Source organism: Musca autumnalis, unplaced genomic scaffold (genome assembly GCF_047663935.1).
Source record: "Musca autumnalis isolate F117 unplaced genomic scaffold, ASM4766393v1 scaffold_4, whole genome shotgun sequence".
Lineage (NCBI taxonomy): Eukaryota > Metazoa > Arthropoda > Insecta > Diptera > Muscidae > Musca > Musca autumnalis.
In genome coordinates this window covers 240229832-240250217 of record NW_027411977.1, presented here as the reverse complement: position 1 = coordinate 240250217, position 20386 = coordinate 240229832, and the positions used below count along the sequence as shown (strand labels likewise).

General features: G+C 37.3%; 2 protein-coding genes across 2 annotated transcripts; both read right to left on the bottom strand.

Annotated features, from left to right (window-relative positions):
• Nucleotides 1-5772: 5772 nt before the first annotated feature.
• On the bottom strand, nt 5773-7170 carry LOC141402360 (sulfotransferase 1 family member D1-like). Its single transcript, XM_073983352.1, has 5 exons — nt 6801-7170; nt 6610-6739; nt 6118-6445; nt 5995-6055; nt 5773-5935 (listed from the first exon to the last, which is right to left on the bottom strand). Exons 1-5 carry the CDS (start codon nt 7115-7117, stop codon nt 5800-5802), a joined length of 972 nt encoding a protein of 323 aa, XP_073839453.1. The 5' UTR covers nt 7118-7170; the 3' UTR covers nt 5773-5799.
• A 9600-nt stretch (nt 7171-16770) lies between these two features.
• On the bottom strand, nt 16771-19451 carry LOC141403857 (amine sulfotransferase-like). Its single transcript, XM_073986898.1, has 5 exons — nt 19063-19451; nt 18866-18995; nt 17318-17645; nt 17193-17253; nt 16771-17125 (listed from the first exon to the last, which is right to left on the bottom strand). Exons 1-5 carry the CDS (start codon nt 19377-19379, stop codon nt 16990-16992), a joined length of 972 nt encoding a protein of 323 aa, XP_073842999.1. The 5' UTR covers nt 19380-19451; the 3' UTR covers nt 16771-16989.
• Nucleotides 19452-20386: the final 935 nt, after the last annotated feature.

Below are 20386 nucleotides of genomic sequence, written 5' to 3'. Positions count from 1 at the left end.
GATCAGAGTTAATTAACTTCTTTTACAGGCTATGAGAAAATGACCAATGGTTTAAAGCAACAATTACCCAATACCCCAAAGGATTTCCAGTAAGTTGTTGTGTACTTTTGCTACGAGAAAAAAATTATTTTTCTCAAATTTTAATTCCAGATTTTTACGACGTGGCATTGTCGGCTCCTTTAAAGATGAATTAACACCTGAGCTGCAGGAGAAAATCGATAACTGGTCTCGAAACTATTTGGCCCAGCATGGCCTTACTGAGGAAGATATTTTTGGTAAATTATAGAAATAAGTAAGGAGAGTAATGTGCGGATAAATCAAGTTGTAAATAAAATATAAGTAAAATTTATAAGAGAATATACATTATTAGCCAAGAAAATATAAAACCGTCGATAGACATTCTCCTACATAATTATACACTTGACTTATATTTGTCAGTTTTGTTCTTTTGAAGTACAGTGTAACTGACAAGCAGATTTTTGTTTTTTAAATTTTAAATGATATTCTAACCTTAACCCAATTCAAAAGTTCCTTATTAAAGGTCATTTAGCAAGGAAGTTTTGACTTGGGTTTAAACGTTTTACAGTACAACGTTCGAATAACTCATTTCAATAAGACTATATGCGGGTTTTGTCGGACTGCCTACAAGTTATGACAGCCAATTTAAATATCATTAACTTGTAATTTCATTAGAATAACGGGAAGGTTTGCACGTGGTGCAATATGGAATTCCTAAATGCATTTTACGCTAGAGAAGGTGAAATATATACGTTAAAAAAGTTAGCATAAACGAAGCTAGCTGTAACCTAAAAGAAAAGATCAAGGTAGAGGCCTACAATAGAGTGGGATATCACCGTAGGGATCTTCTACAGCATAGCAAATTACCGTAAGGGGTCCTCTATAGAATATAAGGCCACCGTAAAGGTCTGATATAGAATAAAAGACCACCGTAGATATCTTCAATAGAATAGAAGACTACAGTAAGTGACTTCTATAGTATGGAAGACAAACTTAAGGGTCTTCTATTGCAGAGAAGACCACCATAGGGCTCTTCTATAGTACCGTAAGGGTCTTCTATTGCAGAGAAGAACACCATGGGCTCTTCTATAGTACCGTAAGGATCTTCTATTGCAGAGAAGACCACCATAGGGTTCTTCTATAGCATAGACGAAAACCGTAAGGATCTTCTATAGGATAGAAGACCACAGTAGGGGTCTACTATAGGATAGAGGACCACCGTAGAGGTCTTCTAATGTATTGAAGACTACCGTTGGGGTCTTCTGCAGAGTAGAAAACTAGAGGGATCTTTTATACAACGAAAGGGCATTACAGCGTCTCCTGTATCTATAGAATAGAGGACCACCATAGGGGTCCCCTTTAAGATTAGAGACCACCATAGGGGTGTCCTATAGGATGGTCTTCAATCCAAGTCCACCGTAGGGGTCTTCTATAGGATTTAAGAGTACCGTAAGGGTATTCTATAGGATAGAAGACCACCGTAAAAGTGTTCTGTAGAATAGAAGACCACCGTAGGTGTCTTCTGGAGAGAAGAAAACCACCAGAGGGATTTTCTATTTAAGAGAAAGCAATTATAGGGCTTTGTGTGGGATAGAAAACAACCGTAAGGGTCTCCTATAGAATAGAAGTCCTCCGTAGGGGTCTTTTATAGAAAAGAAGACCACCATAGGGATCTTCTATAGGAAAGAAGATCTACAGGGGTGTTCTTTAGGATGGAAGACCATCGTGGGGATCTTCTATAGAATAGAAAACCACCGTAGGGTAGTCTACAGAAGAGAAAACCGCCAAAGGGATCTTCTATACAATAGGATGCCACTATAGAGTCTTCTGTAGGATAGAAGACCGCCGTAAGGGTCTTCTCTAGAATACACAGTGGATCCACTCATTGGCCAAAAATAAAAAAATTAATGTAAAAATTTTGGTAAAACATCTGGCAACTCTGATAGCTATGACATGGAGCTTTTTAAAAATATATTAGTTTTTGTTTCATTCGAACGCGATCTTCTTAAGAATAGCTTCAAAAGTCGGAACAATTGACTAATATTTTTTGTTGTGAGTACAACCTATATTTTAAGTGCAAGTAAATATATTCAAAATATCGCGAAACAAATACGTATTGCAAAATATTATAATGGATTTTGAAGGAGGAGGTAATAGCTTCATTTTTTTAAAAAATAGTGTTTTAACGTGTTGTGGAATTCTAGTTAGCTGTATGTTTTCTTAGTGTATTTTGTTAAGCCAATTCGATCATATACTTAAATTTGACCTAAGGTTTCAGTCATGATGCCCACCAGTGCCCACCTCGGGAATAATTTTCCAATGTAGTTCATAGGCTTAAGATTATATACTGTTAATATCAGCTGCCATCTAGTGCCATCTAGTTGCGAATTGGGTCTCAGACTAACGCTGCCTCAGAATTTTTTAAATAGTTTTGGTCTGAGTCTTTGTTCAGAATTCCCTAACATACGTTTTGAGTGCATTTTTAGTATAAATGTGGTTAGTACCTGCAATTGCTAATTTCTGTTGTTTATTTATTTCTTTATTTTGGGATAGGAAGCTGTAAGAAATGCATAATTTCTCGGGCTTTTATGTTAGACATGGTTTCATAAAATAATCATCACAGCAGGACAAAGCTGCAACCTAAGCATTACCTTCATATTTACACGGGAAGTGTTTTTGGCCACTTTCCCATACAAGTGGATCCACTGTGGAATAGAAGAAAACTGTAGGGGTCTTCTATAGAATAGAGGACCGCCGTAGGGGTCTTTTATAGAATACCATCTTAGGGATCTTCTATAGAAAAGAAGACCACCGTAGGTGACCTATATAAAAGAAGATCCTCCAATGAGGGTCCTCTATAGAAAAAAGGCCACCGTAGGAGCCTTCTATATAATATAGGACCACCGTACTGCGTCTTTCATAGAAGAAAAGACCACCGTAGGGGCCTTCTATAGAACAGAAGACCACCATAAGGGTCTTTTATAGAATAGAAGGCCACATAAGGTTCTTGAACAGATATGCCATCTATAGAATCGAAAAAAGGGTGCACCTATAAACTATTTCTGAAAAAGGTTGCTTCTATAGACCGTTTCTGAAAGAATGGGTGCTTCTATAGACCACTTCTAAAAGAAAGGGCTTTTTTTATAAACCATTTCTGAAAAAATCGTGTTTCTATTGACCCTTTCTGAAAGAACGGGTGCTCCTATAGACCCTTTCTGAAAGAAAGGATGTTTCTATGGCCCCTTTTTTAAAGAAAGGGTGCTTCTATAGACCAATCCTGAAAGGAAGGGTGCTTCTATAGTAAGGGGAGTTCTGAAAGAAAGGATGCTTCTATGGTCCCTTTTTTAAAGAAAGGGTGCTTCTATAGACCATTTCTGAAAGGAAGGTGCTTCTATAAACCATATCTGAAAGGAAGGGTGCTTCTATAGAAAGGGGGGTTCTGAAAGAAAGGGTGCTTCTATAGACCCTTTTTTTTTAAAGAAAGGGTGCTTCTATAGACCCTGTCTCAAAAAAAAAAGTTTGCTTCTATAGACCCTTCTTGAAGATTAGGGTGTTCCTATAGACCCTTTGTGAGAGAAAGGGCGCTTCTATAGACACTTTCGGATAGAAATTTGCTTCTGTAGACCCTCTCTGAAAGAAATGGTGCTTCTATGGAACCTCTCTGAAAGAAAGGGTGCTTCTATGAATTTTTTTAAAGACAGGGTGGTTCTATATATATATATATATATATATATATATATATATATATTTCTGAAAAAGGGTGCTTCTATAGACACTTTCTGAAAGAAAGGGTGCTTCTATGGAACCTCTCTGAAAGAAAGGGTGCTTCTATGAATTTTTTTAAAGACAGGGTGGTTCTATAGTCCCTGTCTGAAAGAAAGGTTGTTTCTATAGACCCTTTCTGAAAGAAAGGTTGTTTCTATAGACCCTTTCTGAAAGAAAGGGTGCTCCTATAGACCCTTTGTGAGAGAAAGGGCGCTTCTATAGACACTTTCGGATAGAAATGTGCTTCTGTAGACCCTCTCTGAAAGAAATGGTGCTTCTATAGACCCTTTCTGAAAGGAAGGGTGCTTCTATAGATCCTCTCCGAAAAAAAAGGGTACTTCTATGAATTCTTTTTTAAAGACAGGGTGCTTCTATAGACCCTGTCTGAAAGAAAGGTTGTTTCAATAGAACCTTTTTTAAAAAATAGTGCTTCTATAGACCCTTTCTGAAAGAAAGTTTGCTTCTTTAGACACTTTCTGAAAGAAAGGGTGGTTTTATAGGCCCTTTCTGAAGATAAGGGTGCTTCTATAGACACTTCTTGAAGATAAGAGTGCTTCTATAGACCCGTCTTGAAGATAAGGGTGCTTCTATAGACCCTGTCTGAAAGAAAGTTTGCTTCTATAGACGCTTTCTTAAAGAAAGGGTGCTTCTATAGACCCTTTCTGAAGATAAGGGTGCTTCTATAGACACTTTCTGAAGATAAGGGTGCTTCTATAGACCCTTTCTGAAGATAAGGGTGCTTCTATAGACACTTTCTGAAGATAAGGGTGCTTCTATAGACCCTGTCTGCAAGAAAGTTTGCTTCTATAGACCCTGTCTGAAAGAAAGTTTGCTTCTATAGACACTTTCTGAAAGAAAGGGTGGTTTTATAGGCACTTTCTGAAGATAAGGGTGCTTCTATAGACCCTTCTTGAAGATAAGGGTGCTTCTATAGATCCTTTCTGAAAGAAAGGTTGCTTCTATGAACTCTTTTTTAAGTAAAGGGTGCTTCTATAGACCCTGTATATAGACCCTTTCTGAACGAAAGGATGCTTCTATGGAACCACTCTGAAGGAAAGGGTGCTTCTATGAATTTTTTTAAAGACAGGGTGGTTCTATAGACCCTTTCTGAAAGAAAGGTTGTTTCTATAGGCCCTTTCTGAAAAAGGGTGCTTCTATAGACCCTCTCTGAAAAAGGGTGCTTCTATAGACCCTTTCTTAAAGAAGGGGTGCTTCAGTAGACCCTTGCTGAAAGAAAGTTTGCTGCTATAGACACTTTCTGAAAGAAAGGGTGGTTTTATAGGCCCTTTCTGAAGATAAGGATGCTTCTATAGACCCTTCTTGAAGATAAGGGTGTTCCTATAGACCCTTTGTGAGAGAAAGGGCGCTTCTATAGACACTTTCGGATAGAATTTTGCTTCTGTAGACCCTCTCTGAAAGAAATGGTGCTTCTATAGACCCTTTCTGAAAGAAAGGGTGCTTCTATAGATCCTCTCTGAAAGAAAGGGTGCTTCTATGAATTCTTTTTTAAAGAAAGGGTGCTTCTATGAATTCTTTTTTAAAGAAAGGGTGCTTCTATGAATTCTTTTTTAAAGAAAGGGTGCTTCTATGAATTCTTTTTTAAAGAAAGGGTGCTTCTATGAATTCTTTTTTAAAGAAAGGGTGCTTCTACAGACTCGGTCAGAAAAAATGTTGTTTCTATTGACCCTTTCTGAAAAAAGGTGCTTCTATAGACCCTTTCTTAAAGAAGGGGTGCTTCTGTAGACCCTTGCTGAAAGAAAGTTTGCTGCTATAGACCCTTTCTGAAGATAAGGGTGCTTCTATAGACCCCTTCTGAAGATAAGAGTGCTTCTATATACCCTTTCTGAAGATAAGGGTACTCCTATAGACCCTTTCTGAAGATAAGAGTGCTTCTGTAGCAATAATCATCTAACAAAATGTGTACTCTCGTCATAACTAACTACATAGATTGTCTTATTAAAAATACTTTTATTTTATTCACAATTGGGATTTTTCTACTCATTTTACTACTTTCTTCTATAATTTGCCAAAAATATCTTCTTCAGTAAGGCCGTGCTGAGCCAAATAGTTTTGCGACCAGTTATCGATTTTCTCCCGCAATTCTGGGGTTAATTCATCTTTAAAGGAGCCGACAATGCCACGACGTAGAAATCTGTAACGAAAAGTAATTTAAAACAAACACTACGTCTTTCCAGTAGCAAAACAACTTACTGGAAATCCTCTGTGGCCTTGGGTATTTTTTCCTTTAAATCATTGGTCATTTTTTCATAACCTGCAAAATAACGAAAAAATTTTTAAACATCTGCCCGTAAAAATTCATTGATTTGCATCTACTTCTCATTTTATCAAACGACAAATGATCCAATGTTCTTTCCATTTCCTCCGCCGTTAGCTGGGGTCTCTCCAAAAAGGTACACAACCTTTGTATTACACTGGCCAGATCTTTTTTCATTTCTTCATAGGTAACAAAGAAAATGTGCGGCTCATTACGCATTTTCCAAAAGTCCACAATATGATTCCAATAACTTGTGTAATTCAATTCATTGTTGATGAAATCATTGACATAATCTTCCATATTATCGCCCGACCAAAGGCCTAGCTTCTTCATGAAATGATAGGAGGATACCACAACATCTTTGCAATTGCGGGCCACATAAATTGTCTAAAGGTAGAGACAAATTTTAAATATAAGTTTCTTTTGAAGGTTTAAATCGATTATTGGAATGTGTGTTGCATACTTTTAGGCAACCATTTGTTTACTGTTTATTATTCAACAAAACCATTAAAACATTCACTTTCTCTTGAAGATATTCTCTTCTTCCGTACCTTTTGCTTGCGTTCCCATAGTTGTAAAGGCAATAAACTTGCCGGCATGTGAGACTTTAATAAGCGTGGACTAGGCAAGCTGTGGCTATACTCCACAGCATTTCGAGCACCAAAAACAATGCCATGATCTCTGTAAATTATACAAATTTTTAATTTCAATAGTTTAAGAAAAACTCTCAGTAAAAACTTACTCCAAAAATGGACTTCTATCCAGCACAGCAAACTGTTTACTTTTTTCATAATCCAAATTATTTATTAGCAACCAGGCGGTCTCTTGCATCCAGGTTGTACCGCATTTCATAAAAGTCACCACAAAAACATCATCCGGTCGCACTTCATAATTAAGTATCTCTGGGAGTACAGATTCACAAATCTCCGGCAACGAACACCACGAATCTGACCAATTTTTCTTCAACGGAATATTTAAACCTTCGGTGGCAAATTCTTTCATGGGTAATGGGGAACGAGTTTTCCTCGTTTCTGTTGTTAGGGGACGGGATTTGAACATTTTGTAATACTGATTTAAATCATAACTTTTGTAAGAAGTAGAAAATTGTTGTGTTCCGGCTGCTTTCTAATTTCTAACTAAAATGTGACAATTTGATAACAACAACAGTGAAGTGACGACTACCGGGCAAATAGCCGCTTCTTATCAATTCTCTTCCAAGTGCCAAGATAATTGTTTCTATTTATTGTTGATTATATTATAAAGAGAGACGCTATCAAGCAATGCTATGTTTGTTTGGATGACTTGCAAAGCATTCAAATTGGAAATTGCTGGACAACAATTTTTAAATTGGTGTACTTGGAGAGAGCCAAACAAGCCTCCAATGTGGGAGAAATTGTAGAAAAAGTGAATTATGGGAAGGCATATTGTTGCTCTGGGTGCTGGAAAAGTTAACTTTGATTTTCAACGACGAAATGATGGAAGTTTTTATGGAAGGGAGTTATTATAGACGAGCTGAAGGGAGCTTTTTATAAACGAGTTGAAGGGAGTCTTTATAGACGAGCTGAAGGGAGTCTTTATAGACGAACTGAAGGGAGTCTTTATAGACCAGCTGAAGGGAGTCTTTATAGACGAGCTGAAGGGAGTCTTTATAGACCAGATGAAGGGAGTCTTTATAGACGAGCTGAAGGGAGTCTTTAGAGACGAGCTGAAGGGGGCTTTTATAGACGTGCTGAAGGGAGTCTTTATAGACGAGCTAAAGATAGTCTTTATTGCCCAGCTGAAGGGGGCTTTATAGACGAGCTTAAGGGAGTCTTTATAGACGAGCTTAAGGGAGTCTTTATAGACGAGCTAAAGGGAGTCTTTATAAACGAGCGGTAGGGAGTCTTTATAGACGAGCGGTAGGGAGTCTTTATAGACGAGCGGTAGGGAGTCTTTATAGACGAGCTGCAGAGAGTATTTATAGATGAGCTGATGGGAGTCTTTATAGACGAGCTGAAGGGAGTCTTTATAGAGCAGCTGAAGGAAGTCTTTATAGACGAGCTGAAGGGAGTCTTTATAGACGATCTGAAAGGGAGTCTTTATAGTCGACCTGAAGGGAGTCTTTATAGACGACCTGAAGGGAGTCTTTATAGACGACCTGAAGGGAGTCTTTATAGACGACCTGAAGGGAGTCTTTATAGACGACCTGAAGGGAGTCTTTATAGACGAGCGGTAGGGAGTCTTTATAGACGAGCTGAAGGGAATCTTTATAGACGAGCTGAAGGGAGTCTTTATAGACGAGGTGAAGGGAGTTTTTATAGACAATCTGAAGAGAGTCTTTATAGACGAGCTGAAGGGAGTCTTTAAAAACGAGCTGAAGGGAGTCTTTATAGACGAGCTGAAGGGAGTCTTTAGAGACGAGCTGAAGGGAGTTTTTATAGACGAGATGAAGGGAGTTTTTATAGACGAGTCGAAGGGAGTCTTTAGAGACGAGCTGAAGGGAGTTTTTATAGACAAGCTGAAGGCAGTCTTTATAGACGAGCTGAAGGGAGTCTTTATAGACGAGCTGAAGGGAGTCTTTATAGACGAGCTGAAGGGAGTCTTTATAGACGAGCTGAAGGAAGTCTTTATGTACGAGCTGAAGCGAATCTTTATGGCCGAGGTAACGGGGGGACGAGCTGAAGGTAGTCTTTATAGACGAGCTGAAGGGAGTCTTTATAGACGAGCTGAAGGGAGTCTTTATAGACGAGCTGCAGAGAGTATTTATAGACGAGCTGATGGGAGTCTTTATAGAGCAGCTGAAGGAAGTCTTTATAGACGAGCTGAAGGGAGTCTTTATAGACGAGCTGAAGGGAGTCTTTATAGACGAGCTGAAGGGAGTCTTTATAGACGAGCTGAAGGGAGTCTTTATAGACGAGCTGAAGGGAGTCTTTATAGACGAGCTGAAGGGAGTCTTTATAGACGAGCTGAAGGGAGTCTTTATAGACGAGCTGAAGGGAGTCTTTATAGACGAGCTGAAGGGAGTCTTTATAGACGAGCTGAAGGGAGTCTTTATAGACGAGCTGAAGGGAGTCTTTATAGACGAGCTGAAGGAAGTCTTTGGAGACGAACTGAAGGGAGTCTTTATAGACTTGCTGAAGGGAGGCTTTATAGACGAGCTGAAGGGAGGCTTTATAGACGAGCTGAAGGGAGGCTTTATAGACGAGCTGAAGGGAGTCTTTATAGACGAGCTGAAGGGAGTCCTTATAGACGAGCTGAAGGGAGTCTTTATAGACGAGCTGAAGGGAGTCCTTATAGACGAGCTGAAGGGAGTCTTTATAGAAGAGCTGAAGGGAGTCTTTATAGACGAGCTGAAGGGAGTTTTTTTAGACGAGCTGAAGCGAGTCTTTATTGGCGTGATGAAGGGGGGACGAGCTGAAGGGAGTCTTTACAGACGAGCTGAAGGGAGTCTTTATAGACGAGCTGAAGAGAGCCTTTATAGACAAGCTGAAGGGAGCCTTTGGATACGAACTGATGGGAGTCTTTATAGACGAGCTGAAGGGAGTTTTTCATAGACAAGCTGTAGGGAGTCTATAGACGAGCTGTAGGGATTCTTTAAAGACGAGCTGAAGAGAGCCTTTATAGACAAGCTGAAGGGAGCCTTTATAGACGAGCTGAAGGGAGTCTTTATAGACGAGCTTAAGGGAGTCTTTATAGACAAGCTGAAGGAAGTCTTTATAGACGAGCTGAAGGGAGTCTTTATAGACGAGCTGAAGGGAGTCTTTATAGACGAGCTGAAGGGAGTCTTTATAGAAGAGCTGAAGGGAGTCTTTATAGACAAGCTGAAGGGAGTCTTTATAGACGAGCTGAAGGGAGTCTTTTTAGACGAGCTGAAGGGAGTCTTTATAGACGAGCTGAAGGGAGTCTTTATAGACGAGCTGAAGGGAGTCTTTATAGACGAGCTGAAGGGAGTCTTTATAGACGAGCTGAAGGAAGTCTTTATAGACGAGCTGAAGGGAGTCTTTATAGACGAGCTGAAGGGAGTCTTTATAGACGAGCTGAAGGGAGTCTTTATAGAAGAGCTGAAGGGAGTCTTTATAGACAAGCTGAAGGGAGTCTTTATAGACGAGCTGAACGGAGTCTTTATAGACGAGCTTAAGGGAGTCTTTATAGACGTGCTGAAGGGAGTCTTATAGACGAACTGAAGGGAGTCCTTATAGACGAGCTGAAGGGAGTCTTTTTATAGACGAGCTGAAGGAAGTCTTTATAGACGAGCTGAAGGGAGTCTTTATAGACGAGCGGAAGGGAGTCTTTATAGACGAGCGGAAGGGTGTCTTTATAGACGAGCTAAAGGGAGTCTTTATAGACGAGCTAAAGGGAGTCTTTATAGACGAGCTAAAGGGAGTCTTTATAAAGGAGCTGAAGGGAGGGTTTATAGACGAGCTGAAGGAAGTCTTTACAGACGAGCTGAAGGAAGCCTTTATAGACGAGCTGAAGTGCGACTTTATAGACGAGCTGAAGGGAGTCTTTATAGACGAGCTGAAGGGATTCTTTAGAGACGACCTGAAGGGATTCTTTATAGGCGAGCTGAAGGGAGTCTTTATAGACGAGCGGAAGGGAGTCTTTATAGACGAGCTGAAGGGAGTCTTTAGAGACGAGCTGAAGTGAGTTTTTTATAGATGAGCTGAAGTAGTTTTTATAGACGAGCTGAAGGGAGCCTTTAAGGACGAGCTAAAGCGAGTCTTTATAGACGAGCTGAAGGAGTCTTTATAGACGAGCTGAAGGGAGTCTTTTTATAGACGAGCTGAAGGAAGTCTTTTTATAGACGAGCTGAAGGGAGTCTTTTTATAGACGAGCTGAAGGGAGTCTTTTTATAGACGAGCTGAAGGGAGTCTTTTTATAGACGAGCTGAAGGGAATCTTTTTATAGACGAGCTGAAGGGAGTCTTTTTATAGACGAGCTGAAGGGAGTCTTTTTATAGACGAGCTGAAGGGAGTCTTTTTATGCACGAGCTGAAAGGAGTCTTTTTATAGACGAGCTGAAGGGAGTCTTTTTATAGACGAGCTGAAGGGAGTCTTCATAGGTGAGCTGAAGGGAGTCTTTATAGACGAGCTGAAGGGAGTCTTTATAGACGAGCTGAAGGGAGTCTTTATAGACAAGCTGAAGGGAGTCTTTATAGACAAGCTGAAGGGAGACTTTATAGAAAAGCTGAAGGGAGTCTTTATAGACTAGATGAAGGGAGTCTTTATAGACGAGCTAAAGGGAGTCTTTATAGACGAGCTGAAGGGAGTCTTTATAGACGAGCTGAAGGGAGTTTTTTTTTATAGACGAGCTGAAGGGAGTCTTTATAGACGAGCTGAAGGGAGTCTTTATAGACGAGCGGAAGGGAGTCTTTAGAGACGAGCTGAAGGGAGTCTTTATAGACGAGCTGAAGGGAGCCTTTAAGGACGAGCTAAAGCGAGTCTTTATAGACGAGCTGAAGGAGTCTTTATAGACGAGCTGAAGGGAGTCTTTTTATAGACGAGCTGAAGGAAGTCTTTTTATAGACGAGCTGAAGGGAGTCTTTTTATAGACGAGCTGAAGGGAGTCTTTTTATAGACGAGCTGAAGGGAGTCTTTTTATAGACGAGCTGAAGGGAATCTTTTTATAGACGAGCTGAAGGGAGTCTTTTTATAGACGAGCTGAAGGGAGTCTTTTTATAGACGAGCTGAAGGGAGTCTTTTTATGCACGAGCTGAAAGGAGTCTTTTTATAGACGAGCTGAAGGGAGTCTTTTTATAGACGAGCTGAAGGGAGTCTTCATAGGTGAGCTGAAGGGAGTCTTTATAGACGAGCTGAAGGGAGTCTTTATAGACGAGCTGAAGGGAGTCTTTATAGACAAGCTGAAGGGAGTCTTTATAGACAAGCTGAAGGGAGACTTTATAGAAAAGCTGAAGGGAGTCTTTATAGACTAGATGAAGGGAGTCTTTATAGACGAGCTAAAGGGAGTCTTTATAGACGAGCTGAAGGGAGTCTTTATAGACGAGCTGAAGGGAGTTTTTTTTTATAGACGAGCTGAAGGGAGTCTTTATAGACGAGCTGAAGGGAGTTTTTTTTTATAGACGAGCTGAAGGGAGTCTTTATAGACGAGCTGAAGGGAGTCTTTATAGACGAGCTGAAGGGAGTCTTTATAGACGAACTGAAGGGAGTCCTTAGAGACGAGGGGAAGGGAGTCTTTAGAGACGAGCTGAATGGAGTCTTTATAAACGAGCTGAAGGGAGTCTTTATAGACGAGCTGCAGGGAGTCTTTAAAGATGAGCTGAAGGGAGTCCTTAGAGACGAGGGGAAGGGAGTCTTTAGAGACGAGCTGAAGGGAGTCTTTATAGACGAGCTGAATGGAGTCTTTATAGACGAGCTGCAGGGAGTCTTTAAAGATGAGCTGAAGGGAGTCTTTATAGATGAGCTGAAGGGAGTCTTTATAGACGAGCTGAAGGGAGTCTTTATAGACGAGCTAAAGGGAGTCTTTATAGACAAGCTGAAGGGAGTCTTTATAGATGAGCTGGAGGCAGTCTTTATAGACGAGCTGAAGGGAGTCTTTATAGATGAGCTGGAGGCAGTCTTTATAGACGAGCTGAAGGGAGTCTTTATAGACAAGCTGAAGGGAGTCTTTATAGATGAGCTGCAGGGAGTCTTTATAGATGAGCTGAAGGGAGTCTTTATAGACGAGCTGAAGGGAGTCTTTATAGACGAGCTAAAGGGAGTCTTTATAGACGAGCTGAAGGGAGTCTTTATAGACGAGCTGAAGAGAGGTTTTTAAAGACGAGTTGAAGTGAGTCTTCATAGACGAGCTGAAGGGAGACTTTATAGACGAGATGAAGGGGGTTTTTATAGACGAGATGAAGGGAGTTTTTATAGACGAGTTGAACGGAGTCTTTATAGACGAGCCGAAGGGAGTTTTTATAGGCGAGCTGAAGGGAGTCTTTATAGACGAGCTGAAGCGAGTCTTTATGGACGAGCTGAAGCGAGTCTTTATGGTCGGGCTGAAGCGAGTCTTTATGGTCGGGCTGAAGGGAGTCTTTATAGACGAGCTGAAGGGAGTCTTTATAGACGAGCTGAAGGGAGTCTTTATAGACGAGACGAAGGGAGTATTTGTAGACGACCTGAAGGGAGTCTTTATAGACGAGCTGAAGGGTGTATTTATAGACGAGCTGAAGGGGGTTTTAATAGACGAGCTGAAGGGGGTCTTTATAGACGAGCTGAAGGGAGTCTTTATAGACGAGCTGAAGGGTGTATTTATAGACGAGCTGAAGGGGGTTTTAATAGACGAGCTGAAGGGGGTCTTTATAGACGAGCTGAAGGGAGTCTTTATAGACGAGCTGAAGGGAGTCTTTATAGACGAGCTGAAGGGAGTCTTTATAGACGAGCTGAAGGGAGTTTTTTATAGACGAGCTGAAGGGAGTTTTTATAGACGAGCTGAAGGGAGTCTTTATAGACGAGCTAAAGGGAGTCTTTATAGACGAGCTAAAGGGAGTCTTTATAGACGAGCTAAAGGGAGTCTTTATAGACGAGCTAAAGGGAGTCTTTATAGACGAGCTAAAGGGAGTCTTTATAGACGAGCTAAAAGAGTCTTTATAGACGAGCTAAAGGGAGTCTTTATAGACGAGCTAAAGGGAGTCTTTATAGACGAGCTAAAGGGAGTCTTTATAGACGAGCTAAAGGGAGTCTTTATAGACGAGCTAAAAGGAGTCTTTATAGACGAGCTAAAGGGAGTCTTTATAGACGAGCTAAAGGGAGTCTTTATAGACGAGCTAAAGGGAGTCTTTATAGACGAGCTAAAAGGAGTCTTTATAGACGAGCTAAAGGGAGTCTTTATAGACGAGCTGAAGGGAGTCTTTATAGACGAACTAATGGGAGTCTTTATAGACGGGCAAAAGGGAGTTTTATTATAGAGGAGCTGAAGGGAGTCTTTATAGACGAGCTAAAGGGAGTCTTTATAGACGAGCTAAAGGGAGTCTTTATAGACGAGCTAAAGGGAGTCTTTATAGACGAGCGGAAGTGGGTTTTCATAGACAAGCTGAAAGGAGTCTTTTTAGACGAGCTGAAGAGTGTCTTTATAAACAAGCTCAAGGGTGTATTTATTTGCGACCTCAAGAAGGTATTTATTTGCGAGCTGAACGACAAGTTAAATGAAGTCTTTTGTGGATGAAACTATATAATTACGTTGTACTCTCTTCACGTGTGTCTAATTGCCGATCACCGGCTATTGATTATTTTCGCATTTCGTTCTAGTAGTTTAAAACAAAATAGTTTGTGCAAAGAAACCAAAGTCTGCAGCTTCTTAAAATAGATCAGCTTCTTCCTTATCTTTTATTTCCTCCTTCTGCGTGTTTTTCTTCAAACATGTGTTTCATATTTAGTTCATAAATATATTCACTATCACCGGTTGTTTGACATTTCGTGCTAATAATAAAACGAATTCAGCTTATTTTTAGCAAAAGCAAAACAAACGTCACCGTGGGATAATTTTCTTCAATAATGGGTTATGTGGACAACTAATAATTGTTTAAACCGACAAAAAATGTTTCCAAGTAATAAAAACCCAACCCGGCATGAGCCAAATAACCGATAATAAGGTTATATATCCGGGTCCGCGGTGCTGGACCGTCGTTTTTTTTTTTTTTAATGGCAAATGTTTATACTCATCGAAATAATGGTTTTAGACCACAAGTATGTTTGGACAATTTGAAGTCGATTTTGCCATGTCCGTGCATCCGTCCGTCTGGCTGACTGGCTTGTGCTCACGATAACACTCGAACGGATCAACCGATTCAAAAATCCTCATTACAAACCTCCTTTCCCACCCATTATTTTAACATGGGCATGTCGCGCGAAATATCTGGTTATTTTGTAACCACTGAAATAAGTAGTCAGAATCTACTCAGTATCTACTTATTTCAGTGGTTACAATCTACTTTGTCCAGTGGTTACAAAATAACCAGATACTTCGGACGACATGCCCTTGTTAAAATAATGGGTGGGAAAGGAGGTTTGTAATGAGGATTTTTGCTGGGTTACAGCGTTGTAATGTTTACAACGTATTGTAGGATCGCCCCAGAAGTGGATTTAGGGTACTAGCTTTCCTACTCCACCATTCAGTTCAATATGGACATATCCCGATTGAGCCTGGCTCTAATGACCCGTACATAGAATGCATGGGGCAAGCAGTCAGGTGTGGAAATACTGAGGTAGATTTGCTGAACGTATATATCACGCCGATAAATAGCTGTACTTCAGGTTATAGGTACAACATAAGCCCGCTTTTGGAAGGCCATAACCGTAATTTTGAAGGTCTCCGGTTATGACCTACCAAAATACGGTGTAGTACTGGTTGAGCAGATTGTTACTTTTTGCATGGTCAATAAAGACATCTCTACCAGAATTAGCGGAAAGTGTCACATTTTGCCAGACATAACCAATGTATCACCTGGTCTGATAAATGACTTCAACCGTGTCACCTGGCAACCCGTGTCACTTGGTTTGACAAATGACTTTACCTGGCAAATCATCTCCACATAATTGCCTCCATTAGATCACCGCCAGGTTCCATCACCTCTGAACGCTGCAATTTCATCAATCATGGGAAAGCTAATTGGCCGAGATTCAGAGAGTTCACTAATCACCGCTTCGTTACGCTGACTGATCCGAAGAGGTGAAGAAGTTATTTCAATCGACAAATTATCGAGCACCACGGTATGACAGGGCGAAGAGAAAGAAGTGTACCACGTCGCATTAGATCTCTCCGTGCCGAGGATGAACCACGACAATTTACAATGGATGATGTGGCAACATCATCAATGTCATCAGAAACGCTAAATCATACAAAATATTGGGCCCTGATGGCATCTCCATGGTAATGTTGAAACAGCTGAATGTGCCGAGAGTCGAGTAACTACTGAAGCCAGACCAGGATGCCAGCAAAAGCGAATCGTGTTGAACGACTTCGCTTTTGTCTGCCGTAGCAAAGGCCCTTTGGCTTCAGTCCTCGTCAGTCGTCGGCAGAAACAGCTATCCAGTTGCCGATCATCAGCATAGGCTCTGTAAGCAGCACAGCATGACAACCGCGCTGCACGCCAGAGAAAGCCGTGTGATAGAGCAGTGATGGTGACGCTTGACTTATCAAAAGTCTTTGATACTGTCACGCACTCCGCGATGTTTGAGGACATCGAGTAGACAACCCTCCGGCCAAGTTTAAAACGTTGGATAATCAATTATATGTGTGAAAGTCAGTCGAGTAGAGAATTTTCATAGCTGCTCTTTAGTTCCATTTCGATAGGACTTACGGTTTTCAAGCAAAATAGTGAAAACCTAAAAACCCCTAAAAATGTCAACTTGAATCGCGATTTATTTAAAAAGCGTTACGGCGATTTTTTTGCATTTTGATTTTTTGATGTTAATCTATGAACATTGTAGTTTTAGGGTCCGCAAAAACTTCCTAGGTGTAAGCACCTTCCATTTAAAGTTGGCTCAAGACAAACGTGTTCATTTACGATTTTATTTTTTCACAGCCATTAACTAGGTTATGAATCTCGATATCCTCTAACTAATTTTGAATCATTAGAATGGGGAATATAATCCCATCCTAAGCTGTTTGTTTTCGATTTAATTCATAAAAATTTTGATGGCCCAAATATTTTGGAAAAAAAAACGTTTAGCCAAGCCGAAATCTGATATAAGTAAAACTTTTTTAAATTTTTATATTAATAATAGAGTATTAAATTTTTTATTATTTTTTTCTTTCTTTTTTTCTTATCTTAAACAAAGTATTTCGTATAGTCACTATGTACATTTAATTATATTTTATATAAAATATTTATGAGAGTCTATAAAAAGAATGCAACTAACGTTTGAATAAATGAATAAAAAAATATACATATGTGTGTGTAGATGAGATTCTAAAAAAAACCTGGATACGTGCAATGTGCCTTATAAATATTTCTATAATTTTCCAAAAATTTCTTCCTCCGTCAGGCCATGCTGAGCCAAGTAGTTGTGGGACCAGATATCAATTTTCTTCTGCAATTCCGGAGTCAATTCATCTTTGTAACAGCCAACAATGCCGCGACGTAGAAATCTAGAATTGAATATAAGAAAAGAAATATTAAAATTTTGTATTCATAGCAAAATCTTGGAAAACTTACTGGAAATCAGGTGAGGTCTGGGGTAATGCCTTCTTTAGCCTACTGGTAATTTGTTCATAATCTGCCAAAAAATGTTAATTGGAAATTATAAATCTTTAATTAAGGCCGTAATTATTTCCACCTACTTTTCATTTTATCAAAGGATAAATGCTCCAACATCTGTTCCATTTCTTCTGCAGTCAGTTGAGGTCTTTCCAAAAATGTACACAATCGTTTTATTACACCGGGTAAGTCTCGGGACATTTCTTCATAAGTAACAAAGAAAATGTTCGGCTCATTACGCATTTTCCAAAAGTCCACAACGTGATGCAAATAACTTGTGAAATTCAATTCATTGTTAAGGAAATCTTCGACATATTCTTCCATAGAGTCGCCAGTCCAGAGACCCACTTGTTTCATAAAATGATACGAGGATACGACGACATCTTTGAAGTTACGAGCCATATAGATTTGCTGAAATTAAAATAATAACAATAATGATAATAATTATTAATTAATAATTAATAATTAATAATTAATAATTAATAATTAATAATTAATAATTAATAATTAATAATTAATAATTAATAATTAATAATTAATAATTAATAATTAATAATTAATAATTAATAATTAATAATTAATAATTAATAATTAATAATTAATAATTAATAATTAATAATTAATAATTAATAATTAATAATTAATAATTAATAATTAATAATTAATAATTAATAATTAATAATTAATAATTAATAATTAATAATTAATAATTAATAATTAATAATTAATAATTAATAATTAATAATTAATAATTAATAATTAATAATTAATAATTAATAATTAATAATTAATAATTAATAATTAATAATTAATAATTAATAATTAATAATTAATAATTAATAATTAATAATTAATAATTAATAATTAATAATTAATAATTAATAATTAATAATTAATAATTAATAATTAATAATTAATAATTAATAATTAATAATTAATAATTAATAATTAATAATTAATAATTAATAATTAATAATTAATAATTAATAATTAATAATTAATAATTAATAATTAATAATTAATAATTAATAATTAATAATTAATAATTAATAATTAATAATTAATAATTAATAATTAATAATTAATAATTAATAATTAATAATTAATAATTAATAATTAATAATTAATAATTAATAATTAATAATTAATAATTAATAATTAATAATTAATAATTAATAATTAATAATTAATAATTAATAATTAATAATTAATAATTAATAATTAATAATTAATAATTAATAATTAATAATTAATAATTAATAATTAATAATTAATAATTAATAATTAATAATTAATAATTAATAATTAATAATTAATAATTAATAATTAATAATTAATAATTAATAATTAATAATTAATAATTAATAATTAATAATTAATAATTAATAATTAATAATTAATAATTAATAATTAATAATTAATAATTAATAATTAATAATTAATAATTAATAATTAATAATTAATAATTAATAATTAATAATTAATAATTAATAATTAATAATTAATAATTAATAATTAATAATTAATAATTAATAATTAATAATTAATAATTAATAATTAATAATTAATAATTAATAATAATAATGATAATAATGTGTGCCTGTTTTCGTTCAGATCAGCATCTCTCTTACCTTCAGTTTACGCTCCCACACCTGGAGTGGCAATAAACTTGCCGGCATATGGGTTTTAAGTAAACGTGGACTAGGTAGGGTGTGACTATATTCAACAATATTGGGAGCTCCAAACACAACGCCAGGCATCCTACAACACCATACCATAAATTTGGTTTATATTTTCAAAAAAAAAAAAAAATATCTACAAAACTTACTCTAACAATGGACTTCTATCCAACACAGGTACTTCTATACTTTTGGTATAATTCAAATTATTCAGTAACAGCCAGGCTGCCTCCTGCATCCAAATGGTGCCACATTTCATAAAAGTCACCACAAACACATCATCCTGGCGTGTCTCATAATTGAGTATTTCAGGTACAACTTCATCACAGACCTCGGGCAATGTACACCAAGTATCGCACCAATTTTTCTTCAGCGGAATATTTAAACCTTCGGTGGCATACTCTTTCATGGGCAATGGGGAACGAGTTTTCCTTGAATCTGTTGTCAGGGGACGTGATTGGAACATTTTGTCTTTTTAGAATAAACTTTTTAATTGTATTTAGGAAAATAGTTGTGTTCCGCTTGTCTTCTTGTGTCTAACTGCACAGTGCCAAATAATGTTATTAATATATGTATAATGCTCGGTGACCGTATATGCGTTTCTTATCTTTCATGTCGTTCTTCTGCTTTGCGCTAGTTGTTTCTTGATTTTTTTTTTCGTATATATAATCACGGTCATGGGTTCATTTATCGCCTCAATGTGTGTAGGGAGGAAATTCAACTTGTCATTAAATAATAAAAATAAGTTAGTTTATTTTTAGCAAGAGACAATCATATTTCACCATGGGATATTTTTCTTCAAAAAGTAAAACAATGTTGGTCATGGAAAAAATACATTCGTTTAATTGATTCCAACAAATGACAAACAAACCTCACAGTGGGATATTTTTTTTCAAAAAGTCAAGGAATATGTGGTTAATGGTGGAAGTCACTTCGCTGATGTTGGTCTTAAAATAAAACACTGTAAAAATGTTCGATTCGTTCCAATGGTTCATTAGATTCACAGGTGGGGGCAGATTCTCTTTATTCTTTAATATTTCGAACCAGTCGATGACTTATGTGACTAAGTCAATCGCTTTATGTGCTCCAGGCGTACTACTTACCTTCAGTAACTACTTTACTTCAATTATGTAAAAACTATGTCCGCTGCATACTTTTAGGATGTCATATGAAGCATTCGAAATTAATAATATTAGATGGACACGGTGCTCTTGAACCAACTTTAAATAAAAGAAGCTTACACCTGGGAAGTTTTTGCGGATTCTAAAACAGCAATGTTCATCGATGAAAAAAATCCAAAAACAAAAAAATCGCTAAGGGGATTTTTAATTAAATCGCGGTCAAAGTTCACATTTTCAGGTTTATTTTAGGTTTTCGCTATTTTGCTTGGAAACCGCAGGACCTATCGAAATGGGGCTAAATAAATTGTAGTAGCTGTGAAAATTCTCTAGGGTATTGACCTTTATGATTTCT